The 18,260-nt window shown below is 42.0% G+C and overlaps 1 protein-coding gene across 7 annotated transcripts in view; it reads right to left on the bottom strand.

Moving 5' to 3' along the window:
- The window catches only part of LOC118373138 (ras GTPase-activating protein 1-like), a 41,059-nt gene that overhangs the window by 4,758 nt on the left and 18,041 nt on the right, over nt 1-18,260 (bottom strand). For 4 of the 7 annotated variants that reach the window (XM_035759200.2, XM_035759202.2, XM_035759203.2 and 1 more), the window contains 23 exons: nt 17,074-17,209; nt 15,262-15,332; nt 13,733-13,850; nt 13,423-13,454; nt 11,907-11,959; nt 11,527-11,677; nt 11,190-11,268; nt 10,950-11,073; nt 7,842-7,998; nt 7,454-7,541; nt 7,282-7,362; nt 6,754-6,965; nt 6,481-6,557; nt 6,162-6,334; nt 5,303-5,462; nt 4,941-5,083; nt 4,136-4,251; nt 3,816-3,920; nt 3,344-3,427; nt 3,089-3,156; nt 1,458-1,546; nt 1,062-1,139; nt 802-936 (listed from right to left, as the gene is read on the bottom strand). In XM_035759200.2, the coding sequence (XP_035615093.1) occupies nt 802-936; nt 1,062-1,139; nt 1,458-1,546; nt 3,089-3,156; nt 3,344-3,427; nt 3,816-3,920; nt 4,136-4,251; nt 4,941-5,083; nt 5,303-5,462; nt 6,162-6,334; nt 6,481-6,557; nt 6,754-6,965; nt 7,282-7,362; nt 7,454-7,541; nt 7,842-7,998; nt 10,950-11,073; nt 11,190-11,268; nt 11,527-11,677; nt 11,907-11,959; nt 13,423-13,454; nt 13,733-13,850; nt 15,262-15,332; nt 17,074-17,209 (2,530 nt within the window). The remainder of the gene's footprint in view (nt 1-801; nt 937-1,061; nt 1,140-1,457; nt 1,547-3,088; nt 3,157-3,343; nt 3,428-3,815; nt 3,921-4,135; nt 4,252-4,940; nt 5,084-5,302; nt 5,463-6,161; nt 6,335-6,480; nt 6,558-6,753; nt 6,966-7,281; nt 7,363-7,453; nt 7,542-7,841; nt 7,999-10,949; nt 11,074-11,189; nt 11,269-11,526; nt 11,678-11,906; nt 11,960-13,422; nt 13,455-13,732; nt 13,851-15,261; nt 15,333-17,073; nt 17,210-18,260) is intronic. The other 3 variants (XM_035759201.2, XM_052461216.1, XM_052461217.1) reach the window with 3 other exon arrangements.

Raw genomic sequence — 18,260 nt, 5'->3', positions numbered from 1 at the left:
GTATGATTCATCATGCCGGAGAACACATTTCCACTGCTCCAGAGTCCAATGGCAGCAAACTTTACCCCACTCCAGCTTGATATTGCGCATGGTGATCTTAGGCTTGTGTGCAGCTGCTTGGCCATGGAAACCCATTTCACGAAGCTCCCGACAAACAGTTATTGTGCTGACGTTGCTTCCAAAGGCAGTTTGGAACTTGGTAGTGAGTGTTGCAACCGAGAACAGACAATTCTTATGCGCTACGCACTCGGTTGTCCCGTTCTGTAAGCATGTGTGGCCTACCACTTCGCAGCTGAAAAGTTGTTGCTCCTAAACGTCTCCACTTGACAACAGCACTTACAGTTGGCTAACTGACTTGTTGGAAAGGCGGCATTCTATGGCGGTGCCATGTTGAAAGTCACTGAGCTTGAAAGTAAGGCCATTCTACCGCCAATGTCTATGAAGATTGCAAGGCTGTGTGCTCGATTCTATACACCTGCCAGCAACGGGTGTGGTTGAAATAGCCAAATCCACTCATTTGAAGGGGTGTCTACATACTTTTGTATATAGTGTACATATCTACCTCTATCACTCCAATATCCCTGCACATTGTAAATATGGTATTGGAACTGACCCTGTATATAGCTTCTTCCTTTCTCGTGTTCTTATTTCTATTTCTCATGTGTTTTTATTCTACCCTGCTATTTGTAGTAATGATGATTCATGATAATGATTACTGCATTGTTGGGTTTTCAGCTTGCAAAAGCTTGCAAGAAAGGCATTTCACTGTTCTAGTGCATGTGACATTAAAACTTTACACACCTGCTGTGCTCCCCTCTCGTTGCTCAAGGTGCGGAGGTCGTCTGAGTGTGACACACAGATCTCATGCAGGGCAGCAAGGTCACGGGACAGGTCTGTTCTAAAGTGCTCTGTAGCTTCAGGGAGGTCAGGGACATTCTAGAAAGGACACAAATGCACACACATTAATGTCGTCCCTAGACATTGGGAGAGAATTGCTATGACGTCTACATGTACCTAAGAGTTCCAATGATGTCTAAAGGAAATGAAAACAGGTAACCTACACCCAACTCATCCAAAAACATGATCATCCTATGTTTGTTGTTTTTGATGAAGGGGTTCACTCCCTCCATGTAGGGCTCCTGGATTGAAAAGAGGAACACTCCATTACTTTCTGACATACAGATGGTAGAGTTATGAATGGGCGAGTGTGTTTTGCATGGCCCCATGTCCTGGGTAGGTGGAGATTTCACTTGAGCCCAATGGAATGGTCTGAAATGTACAAACTCCAGCCCCCACGCCATGCCTAATAAACTCTCCCAATATTATAACTACTGTTCCGTGAAACAGGTACAACACAAAGCTGTGAAGGATTACACTTTGGTTTGCCTGTGCTTAGATGACACAGGGATAGAAACGTCCCCACACTGAAAAGCGTAGGAGCTTTAAGGAGGTCTTACCTTAGCACCAAACTCCACCAGGTTAGCCAGGTTCTGGACAGACTTTGCAACCAGAGTGAGGGTACGTCCCGCTGTTGCAGAGGGAGGGTCTACACAAAAAAAACAATTGAACACACACGGATATTAAGTAATGTATGGACATCATACTGTTCATTCCAAGATAAGCAATAATCAATTTCTGAAATACATCGAAGGGGTAACTTTTTATGGCTGCAGGGGCAGTATTGAGTAGCTTGGATGAAAGGTGCCCATATCAAACGGCCTGCTCCTAAGTCATAGTAGCTAATATTTGCATATTATTATTAGTATTGGATAGAAAACACTGACGTTTCTAAAACTGTTTGAATGATGTCTGAGTATAACAGAACTCATACTGGCAGGCAAAATCCTGAGTTGAAATCAAAAACAGGAAGTCAGAAATCTGAGCTTGTATGTATTCAGAGTCCCCAATGAAATCCCCTTGAGATATGAATGTTGCACTGCCTAGGGGTTCCACTAGATGTCAACCATCAATAGAAATTATAATGAGGCTTCTATGTTGTTGTGGTAGTGAATGAGAGCAGAATATATCAGATGTCCATCAAGCAGTCATTTTGTGATCGCGCTTTTTCCTCATGGTAGTCACTTGCGTTCCATTGCTCACGGACACAAGAAGGAATACTCCGGTTGGAACTTTATTGAAGCTATATGTTAAAAACATCCTAATGATTGATTCTGTACTTAGTTTGAACTGTTTCTTCGACCGGTAATATCACTTTTTGAAGTTTTTGTCCGATATAACGCTGACCAGAATTAGCGTTTGGATATGTATACCAAACGCTCTAACAAAAGGTATTTGGACATAAATAATGGACATTTTCGAACAAAACAAATATTTATTGTGGACCTGGGATTCCTGGAGTGCTTTCTGATGTAGATCATCAAAGGTAAGGGAATATTCATCATGTAATTTCTTGTTTATGTTGACGCCATCTTTGTGGCTGTAGTGTTTTTACTTTTGAGCGCCGTCTCAGATTATTGCATGAGTTTCTTTTTCCGTAAAGTTTTTTAAAAAATCTGACACAGCGGTTGCATTAAGGAGAGGTATATCTATAATTCCATGTGTATGTATTATCATCTACATTTATGATGAGTATTTCTGTTGAATGATGTGGCTGTGCAAAATCACTTGATGTTTTTGGAACTAGCGAATCTAACACACCAATGTAAACTCAGATTTTTTTATATAAATATGAACTTTATCAAACAAAACATGCATGTATTGTGTAACATGAAGTCCTATGAGTGTCATCTGATGAAGATAATTCAAGGTTAGTGATTAATTTTATCTTTGTTTCTGGTTTTTGTGAATGCTATATTTAGCTGGAAAATGGCTGTGCTTATTGTGGTTTGGTTGAGACTTAACATACGGTAATCGTTTGTAGTGCTTTCGCTGAAAAGCCTATTTGAAATCGGACACTTGTGGGATTAACCACAAAAATAGCTTTAAAATGATAAGACACATGTATGCATGTTTTAGGAATTTTAATTATGAGATTTGTGGTTTGAATTTGGCGCCCTCTATTTTCACTGGTAGTTGTCATATCGATCCCGGGAATCGGGATTGCAGCCATAACAGGTTTTAAGCTCACCAGTGATGATGTTGAACATTCTTGGGTTTAGGATGGCAGGACAGATCAGTCTCAGGAACACAAAGCCACTGGAATAGCCAAACAAGAAATCAGTACTTCAAATCAAAATTGTATTAATCACATGTAGAACTTTGTTAAAATGTTCCCAATAGAGCTCCCCCTTGACCAAGGGCTTCACCATTCCAATTCTATGCGATGCCTATACATGAGGATTTCAGATCGCAAAGTAGAGTTATGGTGTCTATAGTTAGTTACCTGACCACCCGGGTTCTCATAGTGGTGTTGGGCCATTTCTGCTGCACTGACTTCTGTAGACACCCATAGATATATCGTAGAGTTCTGAAAGGGTCAATGAGAGAGAAAATGTGAATACTGGAATGTGACTTAAATATACTGTATACACATCAAACTACCCTTTGGAGCTATTTTCATGTTTTCAGTTAATTTGTTGGTTTGTCCAATGACATAATAAATTGATTGTACAACAGAAGAACGTCATGATATAAGGTTCAAACTATGGAAATGGTTTCTTACTGGCAGTGTATATTTTACTGGCAGAAATTAATGGCGGTGGGTGGTGGTACTCTAACCCAATGTTACTTTTCCCTAACCTCAAACTATACCCAACCTTATTCTGACCCCCATTCCAAAACCTAACGTAAGTGATTTCGAGCCCTATGCCTAAACTTAAGTTTGTGTTCTGCTGGTCGAATATACACTTCCTTACTTATTAGGGTTGGGCCGATGAACGATGTCATCGGGTGTCGACAATGATTGACAGCCATCATCGATGGGGACATCATCGTCGATGACAGATGAAAGCCTATTTACACTTGACAAAGCAAAACAGTACAGACACAGTGAAATGTTTTAATTCTAGTCAAATGATCAACTGGGATTGATTCGTCTTTTTGATAGTCCAAATAAACAAGTCACGATCGACGATATGACTAAAGTTCGTATATCACCCAACCCTAATATCACATGTGGATGGTTCCCGTGTTAGTTTGTTGGTATATGCACCGTGGACGTGGTGTGTGTGCTTACGGGGGCAGGATCTCAGCCGCCATGAAGATCTTCTCCACCAGCTCAGACAGGATTAGGAGAAGGTGGGCCAGGTTCAGATGCACATCCTCGTTCTTCTCCAGTTTGGAGGGGTTCAGCTAGAGGGGGGGAGGGAGGGAGAAAGAGATGTTTCATCATAGACATACACTGAGTGTACAAAACATTATGAACACCTGCTCTTTCTATGACAGACTGACCAGGTGAAAGCTATGATCCCTTACTGACGTCACTTGTTAAATCCACTTCAAAATCAGTGTAAATGAAGGGAAGGAAAGGTTTGAGGCTGTTCTGATGCAGAAGGCGGTGCAACTCAATATTAGGAAGGTGTTACATGAGACCTCTTCTTTCACTAGAGTAGGATTTGATGTTGAAAGCAACTGTACAAGATCAATGTTAAATGTCACAGTGTGTAATGCCCTCTGTCCCAGAAGAAGAGAGATTCAGAGTCCTGCGGGATCACAACAGAAGCTGGGGAATGCCAAGCAGGAACCAAAGTTGAATCTGTGTCATGAGTTACTGTTTTGTCTTCTGGGTAGCCAAAGTACTAATATGATGTTACAAATGCAGAGTGCTCCATTCCACTCAGGAGATAACATGAATAAATAGCTGGGTTGGAGCCCACACGCTTCTCAGCTGAAAGAGTTGTGACTAACGTAACTTTACAGATGTTGCCCAAACTATTTGGCAAGCCAAAACAGATACAGTAGATAGAGCTTGGGCTAAACAAAAACAAGGCTACCTCTAAGTATGAAAAGCCTTTCTGCATAAATAGAAAGTGTGTGTTTACCTCGCAGGACTGCTTGCTCTCCATGATCTTGAGGATTGTATCTTTGAGGGCGTGGTGGACGAAGGGTGTGGCCGTGGCCTTCATGTACTGCTCCATCAGCGTGCTGGCCAGAGTGGTCGCTCGGAACAGGGTTGTCGCCTCGTCTGGGAAACGTCAGAGAGAGCGGACTTCTCGTCAGCCAACAGTGTGCGTGTCTGTCATAGCTTTCATGTTGAAATCATACTAACACAATCTGCCTCCAAGCATCTACAAATGGAGATACTTCAGGATGATAAAGACCCAGCCAAAGGGAAATGCTATGTCACTAAAATAGAATGATGTCACTAGAACAATAGAATATCTGTAAATATTCATCTCAATACCCTCCATGTTGATCTCTCGGTCATTGAGTGTCCTGAGTAAGGGGGCCTCTGTCTTCTCGTGTCTGAAGATGCGCAGCAGGATGCTGGCCAGCAGGGTGCGGTCCTGCCCACACACATGGGCCAGAGCATAGATCACATGGAACTCCTTCAGCAGGATCAGCTGAGGGACACGGACAGACAGACCGAAGGACAAACTAGGGTCAGTGACACGATGTAAAAACAAGTGGGCAATCATTTTCCACTTATCTTTTCCAGGACACGTACTCTGCACATCACAATACACTATGTAACCAACTGCTGATCCTTGTTTTGGATGTCTCACTGAGTATGTGTATTAAATCAAATTGTATTGGTCACATACACATATTTAGCAGATGTTATTTCAGGTGTAGTGAAATGCTGGTGTTTCTAGCTCCAACAGTGCAGTAGTATCTAAAAATTCGAAAAACACAAATCTAAGAAAGAAAATTGAATTAAGAAATATATAAATATTAGCTTGAGCAATATCAGAGTGGCATTGACTAACAAAGTAGAATAGAATACAGTACATATGAGATGAGTAAAGCAGTATGTAAACATTATTATAGGGACTAGTGTTCCATTATCAAAGTGGCCAGTGATTCCAAGTCTATGTATATAAGGCAGCAGGGTTGTGTAACCAGGTAACTGCAAATCCTTGTTTTGGATGTCTCACTGAGTGTGTGCTGGTCATTATACCTTTGTTGGAGCTGGAAACAAGCCTTTTGCTGCACCTGCGATAACATCTGCAAAACTGTGTACACGACCAATAAACTTTGATTTGACTTAATCCTACATTGATGAAATCATGAATCATCTTCATTAGTAGGGTATGTCTGACCTCTTTGAACTCACTGTACTCCTCCTCAGGCATGATTTTCTCCATGGAGTAGCGGGCTCGGACCCTCAGAGAGCCCGGCTCGATGCCCTTCAGAGGCACGTGGGAGCTCAGAGGGAACCACTCGTCTATCATCTGGCCCTTCTGTAGGCGGCTCAGCTGGCAACGCATGAACACTGAGGCAGAGGGAGAGAGAGATGAAGATTGAGTGGAACACAGGGGCACTAACACACTGCCGCAAGTCATTTCTCATATCGATATGGAATGGGATTATAAAAGGAGAGGGTTTGAGATGGCTAGTCCAAGTAGAACGGTGACTCACAGATGTCACTTTCTTTGCTCTTCTTTGTCTTATTGCTCAGGCTGATTTCAAACCTGTTGATTTCACTCGACAAGTCACTGAGGGGAATACAAAAAATGTCGGTCAATGTAAGGAACCCAAACATGATAGCTAATCATTGTATCAATGCAATATTATGGACATATTACTAAGTGCAGTGAGAAGTTATGGTATAAGTTAAAGTATATGGAAGCCAAATACAAATGTCCATTTCACACTAAATTGTCATTGAATGGAGTTGTAATTGGGACTGACTCAAAGATGAACTCTTCTGTGAAGACGGGGTTCTGACCCTCTCGGGGGTGGGTCTTGGCCACCTGCACATTGTTCAGGTAGATGTTGCAGTAGGGGTTGGTGAAGTGCTTCACAGGCAGCTTGTGGGCCTCCTCCACATACAGGACCAGGCTGCTCACCTGATGGGACACACCAGGACGACAGACAGTCAGGGTTTCTGATGCCTCAGCTGGCTGGAGAAAGGTGCATGGAACACCACAGTAGCGGGTTTGAATGTCACATTGGGTCACATACAAGCCACTTTGGATAATGGCATAATATCAAATGAACATATTGGTAAACAATAAAATAAAAATAAAAAAGATGATTGATGCATAGGGTTTGTTCTTTGGGAAGTTGAGGCCCAACTTGCATTTCAAGATTCAATACTGTATTGCCAAATCAAACAAATGTGTTATGAATTTGATATACTATGCATACATGTGGCAAATGCATTTTCTGAAATGCACAATGCAAACAGCATTTGACTGGAATTGCCAGTGTTTGTACCTGTCGGAGCCTCTTGTTGGGAGTGGGCTGGGTGGGTTTCCTAAGGTTACTGCAGAACGTGTGCAGACATTTCATCCAGTCCTACAGAGAGGAAAGAACACTGTAATACTAAAGAAAGGTGTGATTGGGACAGAACATCCAGACAGACAAACAAAGAGGGATCGGTACAAACCTGTGCCTGTTCAGGAGTCTCGCCAGCGAAGTAGAATATGTACTGTTCCTCACTAAAGTGCTGGACCACAACTTGGAAACAGTTTGGTCTGCAAACAGGAAAGCCAGGCATTACTGAACAAGTACGTGCCCAATCGAATGTATCCAATTGATCAAATTCAGACTGCGGAGAACTAAGTACAAAACTCAGCACAAAAAAAATAAATACATTTGACATTTTGCTCTTATCCAGAGTGAATTACAATTAATGCATTCATCTTAAGAGAGCTAGCTGAGACAACCACATAATATCAGTTGTAGTAAGTACATTTTCCCTCCGTAAAGTAGCTATTGTTATTTTGCAATGATTTGTTATTGTCAATGTCCACTCAGATCAAAGTGCGTCTCACCTGCCAAACAGACTGTCGTGCACACCGTACACGGAACACACACTCAGGTCAATCAGACCTTTGGGTTTGGTGGCTCTCTTCTCACTCTCAAAGTAGATGAGCTGGGCGTCGTTCCCCTCCAGGATGAAGTAGAGGTTCTTCCACCGCTTACCTTTGCCTGGAGATGGTGAGAGGGTTAGGGAGGATAGGAGAAGACGTCAGGTCAATTTCCAAATTCTCTCTCATCTGCCTGCACCATATTTAACACACTAGTCCTTTCCTTTTAAATATGGGGGTATACCAGTGACCACTTCAGGGAGAAGTAAGAGTAATGGAAACAGGCTACGGTCTAGATTACATTTGCAGACATTTGAGGTTCCATTCTCTGTAGAAAAATCAAGAGTAAAAACATATTGGTACCTTTGTTACCAACTCAGTGGCCTTGCGGTTAGTGTCTGCCCTGAGATTGGAAGGTTGTGAGCCAAGTCATACCAAAAAACGGGACCTGATGAGTCTCTACTTCAGCATAGTAACCGAAAGGTTGGAAGTTCAAATCCCCGAGCTGACAAGATACAAAATCTGTCGTTCTGCCCCTGAACAGGCAGTTAACCCACTGTTCCTAGGCAGTCATTGAAAATAAGAATGTGTTCTTAACCGACTTGCCTAGTAAAATAAAAATTAAAAATTGGGGGTAAAGCTATAGACTAAAGGATAGACTAGCGTCTTGTCCAGGGGGTATACTTGTACATCAAGATGCCTCACGTTTTAGAAACAGGCTCCTGTCCTATGACCCGTTCCGGTTTGCAAGCAAAGGCTATTACAAGGCTAATTACAGTTGAAGATTCTGAAGTTTACATACAACTTAGACAAGCACATTTAAACTCAGTTTCACAATTTGACATTTAATCCTAGTAAAAATGCCCTGTCTTAGGATCACCACTTCATTTTAAGAATGTGAAATGTCAGAATAGAGTGATTTATTTCAGCTTTTATTTCTTTCATCACATTCTCAGTGGGTCAGAAGTTTACATGCACTCAATTAGTATTTGGTAGCATTGCCTTTACATTGTTTAACTTGGGTCAAACACTTCAGGTAGCCTTCCACAAGCTTCCCACAATAAGTTGGGTGAATTTTGGCCCAGTCCTCCTGACGTAACTGTCAGGTTCGTATGCTTCCTTGCTCACACACGCCTTTTCAGTTCTGCCCACAAATTTTCTATAGGATTGAGGTCAGGGCTTTGTGATGGCTACTTCGATACCTTGCCTTTGTTGTCCTTAAGCCATTTTGCCACAACTCTGGAAGTATGCTTGGGGTCATTGTCCATTTGGAAGACCCATTTGCGACCAAGCTTTAACTTCCAGACTGATGTCTTGAGATGTTGCTTCAATAATATCCACATAATTTTTCTTCCTCATGACGCCATCTATTTTGTGAAGTGCACCGTTCCCTCCAGCATTAAAACACCCCCACAACATGATGCTGCCACCCCTGTGCTTTACGGTTGGGATGGTGTTCTTTGGCTTGCAAGTCGCCCCCTTTTTCCTCCAAACATAACGATGGTCATTATGGCCAAACAGTTCTATTTTTGTTTCATCAGACCAGAGGACATTTCTCCAAAAAGTACGATCTTTGTCCCCATGTGCAGTTGCAAACCATAGTCTGGCTTTTTTATGGCGGTTTTGGAGCAGTGGCTTCTTCCTTGCTGAGCGGCCTTTCAGGTTGTGTCGATACAGGACTTGTTTTACTGTGGATATAGATATATTTGTATCTGTTTCCTCCAGCATCTTCACAAGGTCCTTTGCTGTTGTTCTGGGATTGATTTGCACTTTTCATACCAAAGTACGTTCATCTCTGGGAGACAAAACACCTCTCCTTCCTGAGCGGTATGACGGCTGCGTGGTCCCATGGTGTTTAAACAATAGTACGCGGTCATCTTCAGGTGTTTGGAAATTGCCCCCAAGGATGAACCAGACTTGGGGGTCTACAATTGTTTTTCTGAGGTCTTAGCTGATTTCTTTAGATATTCCCATGATGTCAAGCAAATAGGCACTGAGTTTGAAGGTAGGCCTTGAAATACATCCACAGGTATACCTCCAATTGACGTCAATTAGCCTATCAGAAGCTTCTAAAGCCATGACATAATTTTCTGGAATTTTCCAAGCTGTTTAAAGGCACAGCATCCTGACTGCTTGCATCAATGCCTGGTACGGCAATTGCTCGGCCTCCATCCGCAAGGCACGACAGAGGGTAGTGCGTACGGCCCAGTACATCACTGGGGCTAAGCTGCCTGCCATCCAGGACCTCTACACCAGGCAGTGTCAGAGGAAGGCCCTAAAAATGGTCAAAGACCCCAGCCATAGATTGTTCTCTCTACTACCGCATGGCAAGCAGTACCAGAGTGCCAAGTCTAGGACAAAAAGGCTTCTCAACAGTTTTTACCCCCAAGCCATAAGACTCCTGAACAGGTAATCGAATGGCTACCTGGACTATTTGCAATGTGTGCCCCCCAAACCCCTCTTTACGCTGCTGCTACTCTGTTTATCATCTATGCATAGTCACTTTAACTATACATTCATGTACATACTACCTCAATTTGGCAGACCAACCAGTGCTCCAGCACATTGGCTAACCGGGCTATCTGCATTGTGTCCCGCCACCCACCACCCCCTCTTTTACACTACTGCTACTCTCTGTTCATCACATATGCATAGTCACTTCAACCACATGTACATATTCAAATCAGCCATACAAACCGGTGTCTGCATGTACTTTGCTACTGTATATAGCCTCTCTTTTTACTGTTGTTTTATTTCTTTTCTTACCCATTGTTCACCTAATACCTTTTTTGCACTATTGGTTAGAGCCTGTAAGTAAGCATTTCAATGTTGTATTCGGTATTCGTGACAAATAAACTTTGATTTGACTTAGTGCATGTGAACTTCTGACCCACTGGAAATGTGATGCAGTGAATTATAAGTAAAATAATCTGTAAATTACTTGTGTCATGCACAAAGTAGATGTCCTAACAGACTTGCCAAAACTACAGTTTGTTAAGAAATTTGTGGAGTGGTTGAAAAACGAGTTAATGACTACAACCTAAGAATGTAAACTTCCGACTTCAACTGTACCTTTGTTGAATAGGAGGTAGCCTTTCTTGACAATGTTTTTGTAGAACGCATCTTTCGTTTTCCGTCTGATAGTGTTATAGATCTCCTTGCCGTCCACCAACTCTGAGAGCACTTGTTCCTGGTGCTGAAATACAAACATGAATGTCAATAAAACAACACAAATACATGTAAATCTATAGCCTTCTCAAAGTGATATGATAGGGGTCGCACAACTATGGAGGTCTCTGAACTCAGGCTTACCTGCACCGAAACAGCATCTTTCAGGTTGTAGCCCTCTACAATCTGCTCCTTCTTATAATGGTCCACAACGTCATCAACACTGTCAAAGAGAGAGAGATAGAAAGAGAAGAGACTGAGCACAGCAGTTATTTCTACTGACCAGCAGTGACCATCATAACACTTCAGACTTAATAGTATTTAGTACTTTCTGTATAAGCTACATTTCTATGTGGGACTGTAAACCTGGATATCACAACATCTTTATACAATTATAGTTATTTTCTGATTCTATTGAATGCCTGCCTCATGGTTGATGGTTACTGCACTGGGAGACAGTATGAGCCCCCGTCACACATACCTGTTATAGTACCTCCCCCCCATCATGTACTGATTGTTGGGGGTGGGGCATATCTTAAACCTTTGGATGTTCTCATTAGTGCGAAAAAACAGTGAGTAATCCCCGGGTGTGTTGTCTGACGGCCGGACCAGGAAGCTGCACACTTGACCAACTAAATGAAAGGGAGCGAGAGAAACTCACTGATATTGTTGGCATTAACATGTTTAGTATTGATGTTTTACTACCAATACATTATCGGAACATATATTTCGGCAACAGAACATTTTGTTGATAACAAGAGCACATAGAATTGGGAATGTAACCCCCACTGTGCAGAGAGAGTATACCCATCATCAGAAGGTTATAGTGAGGATCATGTAATATGTAAAGTATAGTGGTACCTGTCATCAGAAGGTTATAGGCCTCCTGTTTGCTGATCTTGCCGTGATACCAGCTAAAGACAGAATGGACCATTGGAGAGTGTAGCGGGAAAGAAAACCGACAGATCAATATGTGCTGGGTTAAAAAGGGGCAGTGAGGGGTTTCAGAAGGGTCGGATCAGTCTAGGATGATGAATCACAACTTGATAGATCCTGTTGGACTTGGTCAATTGTGACATCAGATAGCAAACTTAGTCTGAATTAATTAACTGAAAAAATAAATAAATTGATGCTTGATTTGTGAAATGTATTTTTCACATTCTACAATCCGTCTTCGGGAGGCTGGCAAACAAAATAAACACACCTAGATATACAGCCGGATTGTGTTTGTATCAGAGTCAAACTACATCATAGACTTCACTGAGCCGCATGGATGCAAACATGGACTATCTCAATGTCACTAACGACGTATGCTGTATACACTAGAGGTCGACCGATTATGATTTTTCAACGCTGATACCAATTATTGGAGGACCAAAAAAAGCCGATACCGATTAAAATCGGCCGATTTTTTTATTTGCAATAATGATAATATACCATTTGTACCATGCGCTAACTAGCTAGCCATTTCACTTCGGTTACACCAGCCTCATCTCAGGAGTTGATAGGCTTGAAGTCATAAACGGTGCAATGCTTGACACACAACAAAGAGCTGCTGGCAAAACACAAAGAAAGTGCTGTTTGAATGAATGTTTACATGCCTGCTTCTGCCTACCACCGCTCAGTTAGATACTTAGATGCTTCTATGCTCAGTCAGATTATATGCAACGCAGGACACGCTAGATAATATCTATTACTATCATCAACCATGATTATGATTGATTGATTTTATAAGATAAGTTTAATGCTAGCTAGCAACTTAACTTGGCTTACTGCATTCGCATAACAGGCAGTCTTGTGGAGTGCAACGAGAGAGAGGCAGGTCGTTATATCGTTGGACTAGTTAACTATAAGGTTGCCAGATTGGATCCCCCGAGCTGACAGGGTGAAAATCTGTCATTCTGCCCCTGAACGAGGCAGTTAACCCACCATTCCCAGGCAGTCATTGAAAATAAGAATGTGTTCTTAACTGACTTAACTAGTTAAATAAATAAAACAAAAGACGGCCAAATCGGTGCCCAAAAATACAGATTTCCGATTGTTATGAAAACTTGAAATCGGCCCTAATTTAAAAATCGGCCATTCCGATTAAAATCGGTCGACCTCTTGTATACACCACACTCCCCTTCACAACAGGAAAACACATGTTGGATAGAATATATTGTAACCATGGGTTGCGTGCAGAGGCAGCCAGAAGGTGGGGATATAATGAACTTCCAATGATATTTTTAGATAGCCTATGAGCCATTTTAACAAATGAAGCTCTCCTATTGAGTTGATGTTCTCTGTGTGTGCGTGTGCGTGTGTGCGTGTGTGTGTGTGTGTGTGGGGGGGTGTTGGATAGTATGGCCACCTAGGAGAATAAAAATAAACTTACACTTTGCCCTCATGTGGGTCCTCCTCCCTTCCCTGAAAACAAGAACAATGTCAGTTCAACCAATCAGTAGAGCAGTTATGACAAATTTAAAAGACAGAAAATAATTTATAAAATGGCTACCATTGCCACCTGGGTTAAAAATTTAAAAAATGTAACGTTTAAAAAAAAAGGTTGAAGGCGTTTTCAAACGGCAAACCACAACAGTTTCCCAAATGGTACCATATTTACTTTAGTAGTGCACAACATAGTGTACCGTTTGGGGCACAATGAATGGTGTCTGGTTAGGGCTGAACTTAAGCTTTTAACTCACCACCTCCTCCACTAGATCCTCTACAATGAGGCCCTGCTCCTCTGTCCTCACGTTGGTCACCCACATCCAGCCGTCATCCAGTTCATTGTGAACGATAAACATGTCCCCTTTCAGGAAGCTGACGGACAGGAGGGGAGGAACAGGTCAATGTTTTGCTACACATGTACTTACACTTGTCTCCTTTTCCACAAAAAATAACACTGTTTTCCTCAATAATGATTGTCTATTTAGTTAAGAGATCTGGGGGTTTCTTGAGGCTTTACAGCTAATCGCCGACTGAACTAGTATGTGGACACCCCTTTAAATAAATGAGTGTATTCGGCCATTTCAGTCACACCTGTCAGGTGTATAAAAATGGAGCACACATCCATGCAATCTCCATAGACAAACATTGGCTGTAGAATGACTGAAGAACTCAGACTTTCAACGTGGCACCGTCATTCTTTCCAACAAGTCAGTTTGTCAAATTTCTGCCCTGCTAGAGCTTCCTCGGTCAACTGTAGGTGCTGTTATTGTGAAATGGAAACATCTAGGAGCAACAACGTCTCCGCCGCGAAGTGGTAGGCCACACAAGCTCACAGAGCGAGTGCTGAAGCATCTGCAAGCAACGTCAGCACAAGAACTGTTCGTCAAGAGCTTCATGAAATGGGTTCCCATGGCCGAGCAGCTGAACACAAGCCTAATATCATCATGCTCAATGCCAGCACACACCCTGTCGGCTGGAGTGGTGTAAAGCTTGCCGCCATTGGAGCAGTGGAAACACGTTCTCTGGAGTGATGAATCACGCTCCACCATCTGGTAGACAGACAAATCTGGGTTTGGCGAATGCCTGCCCAAATGCATGGTGGCAACTATAAAGTTTGGTGGCTATTTCTCATGGGTTGGGCTAGGTCTCTTTGTTCAAGTGAAGGGAAATCTTAAAGCAACAGCATACAATGACATTCTAGACATTTCTGTGCTTCCAACTTTGTGGCAATAGTTTAGGGCAGGCTCTTTCCTGTTTTAGCATGACTATGCCCCCAGTGCACAAAGTAAGGTCCACACAGAAGTGGTTTGTCAAGATCGGTGGAAAAACTTGACTGGCCAACACAGAGCCCTGACCTCAACCCCACCAAACACCTTAGGGATGAATTGGAATGCTGACTGCGAGCCAGGTCTAATCGCACAATATCAGTGCCCGACCTCACTAATGCACATGGCTAAATGGAAGCAAGTCCCTGCAGCAGTGTTTGGGTGTAGTAGCACCAATTCACCACAAGGTGTCTCCTTTATGCTACACACCACTGTAAAGAAAGATTGCATGGTTCTATCCAGTCAGCTAAGACTGAGCTAGCAGTATCTCTGTGTTAAGGCTTGGATTCAGAAAGACATTTCTCATGATCTGACAAAGAATAGCCAGACTCACCTGTTAGTGTGCTGGGTCTTGCTAAATGACAGGGAGGTCTGTTTTTGTATTATTTGGATGATGTGCTTGTCAGTCCTCTCCAACAAGGCACTCACATTCCATAAAATGTGTCTTTGTAGGTTACCTGATCTCATCGGTCTCTGGCACTTTGGTGTATGGAAGAATGGCTCTCACTCGCCTCCTGTCCTCTACAGGCTACACACAAGCACAGACAGACACAAGCACACTATTAAAAAACTGCACTATTAACCAATGCTTCCAAAAAAATCTTCAAACCCTCCCCTCAGCAATCTAAATGAAATTATTCGACTAGACACCCTCCAGGACACCTCTCATTAGTATTTTCCTGGCTTCTCGCTCTCTCGAGAGGGTTATGAAATATGGCCTGGGGTGTAGGGGAAGTTGGGACATATCTCCCAGATACAGTGTCTTCAGAAAGTATTCATACCACTTGCCTTGTTCCACATTTTGTTGTGTTACAGCCTGAAAACATTTTTTATTAAAATAAGATGTTTTCCTCTCTCACTATGACTATGTGGATTTCTGCCCACTTGTCAAAACATGCACAATGTCTAATCTGGCCATATTTTAAAATGTTGGATTTTCCTTTTGCATTTAGCCATTTCTTTCTAGAAGCATTATACTGAACTACTATATTATTCTACAGCTCATTTGTTAGCTGTAAGCTACTGTTTATAGTTCATGCCCAGTTTGGTAGGAAAATTTTGTATGGAAAGATTTGTATAAAATTGGTTCCACACATAAGTGGTTATTTTCCTGTCTCTAGCCTACTAGAGTGAAATGTTATTTGCATTTATTTTTTTAGTATTACTTTAGTGCTTTGTTGCAAACAGGATACATATTTTGGAATACTTTTTATTCTGTACAGGCTTCCTTTTCACTGTCAATTAGGTTAGTATTGTGGAGTAACTACAATATTGTTGATCCATCCTCAGTTCTATCACAGCCATTAAACTCTGTTTTAAAGTCACCATTGGCCTCATGGTAAAATCCCTGAGCGGTATCATAACTGAGTTAGGAAGGACGCTTGTATCTTTGTAGTGACTGGGTGTATGGATAGCCATCCAAAGTGTAAATAATAACTTCACCATGCTCAAAGGGATGTTCAATGTCTGCTTTTTAAATGTTTACCAGATCTTTACCTTTTAACTAGGCAAGTGAGTTAAGAACAAATTCTTATTTACAATGATGGCCTACCAAAAGGTCTCCTGCGTGGACAGGGGCTGGGATTATTAAAAAATAAGACAAAAACACATCACGACAAGAGAGACAACACTACATAAAGAGAGACCTAAGACAACAACCCAGCATGGTAGCAACACCACATGGTAGCAACACAAAACATGGTACACACATTATTGGTTACAGACAACAGCACAAAGGGCAAGAAATTAGAGAAAACAATACACCACGTGAAGTAGCCACAACTGTTAGGTTACCAATTGGTGCCCTTTTTTGCAAGGCATTGAAAAACCTCCCTGGTCTTTAGGGTTGGATCTGTGTTTGAAATTCCTTGCTCGACTGGGGGACCTTACAGATAATTGCGTGGGTGGGGTATAGAGATGAGGTAGTCAAAAATAAAATGTTAAACACAGAGTGAGTCAACTTATTTAAGTTATGCAAATGTTTACTCCTAAACTTATTTAGGCTTGCCATAACAAAGAGGTTGAATACTGATTGACCCAAGACATTTACGTAAACATTTCTAAAAACATAATTCTACTTTGACATTATTGGGTGTTGTGTAGGCCTGTGACCCCCCCCCCCCAAAAATCTAAATTTAATACATTTTAAATCCAGCCTATAACTACTAAATGTTAAGTCAAGGGGTGTGAACACTTTGAAGGCACTGTACATTGGGTATGTAGGGGGAGTCTTACCTCAGTTTCTACTCTTGAGTGTAATGGAATCTTACCTCTGGGGGAGCCACGGGTGATAGCAGCTTTTCACCTTTCAGCAGGCAAGACACATAGCTGTAATAACCAATCAGGTCCGACAGGGACGAGAACCGGCGCCCGCCAATGTAATAGTCTCCACACATGGCGATTATCCTGTAAACATGCACAGATACACAGAGCACAATATCAAATTGATTCACTAAGCAAAATGTGCTGTGTGCAGAAAATATTAAGTATGAAAATAAAGGCCTAAATTCAATTGTCAGTTTGAACAATTAAAAATCAGCAGAAATAAGTATGCTACACTTTCCACAAATTCTACTCAAACCATCAATAAGTACAAGAGCAGAACAGCACAGTGCTAAAATTAGTCCCAGTTGCCCTGGGATCTGTGAAACAAAAAGGAGAACAGATGCATTAAACTATCATGACTCAACTGATTATAGTCGGGTGTGAAATTACTCAAGTAATGATGACAATGGCATGATTAAAGTCTTGGCGAGCCAGCTAACAGTGGGGAGCCTAGAATAATCCTTCAGTCGCAGCCCATCTGTTGAGCAAATCTCTGTCTGACTAATGTACAGTAGATTAGACACCATTCAAGGACATCTTCCCATGGTTAGGCTATTGTTTAACCTTGCCTTCCTAATACCATTTCACAAGGGTTTCCAGCATCAACGCTATCATGTCTCTAAAGAAATGCTGTGAATGAGATGCCATCATTTCCCCATACGTTATTCAGTCGTCTATTGAAATGCTTGGTGTTGATCTGGTCCAGGCGCGGGTGATGTCATGAATGCAGGCCGGGCCTTATCGACAGATATATCGAACTGGAATGAATACAGTTGAATGTACAGTGCACACACCCTGAAGGTATTAATAAATATGCCATTTAGCAAACGCTTTTATCTAAAGCGACTTGCATACATTTTACGTATGGGTCGTCCCGGAAATTTAACCCACTACCCTGGCGTTACAAGTGCTATGCTCTACCAAATGAGCTACAAAAGGACCCCACAGTATTGTGGACACAGAGCCAAGACAGGGCAGACAGAACTGCTATTTGTGGATGGCTGCATGCATGTTCTGACTAACATCATTCTCACAGCCATCCAAAGCACTGGAGACACCCAGAAAACTTCACACTAGGAGTGCTGTGAAAAGGTCATTACTTCTCCACATTTCAGTAGATGCGAGTGGGTAG

The sequence above is a fragment of the Oncorhynchus keta genome, chromosome 14 (assembly GCF_023373465.1).
Source record: "Oncorhynchus keta strain PuntledgeMale-10-30-2019 chromosome 14, Oket_V2, whole genome shotgun sequence".
NCBI lineage: Eukaryota > Metazoa > Chordata > Actinopteri > Salmoniformes > Salmonidae > Oncorhynchus > Oncorhynchus keta.
Note: the sequence above shows the minus strand (reverse complement) of the source record. Positions and strands in the feature narration are given on the sequence as shown.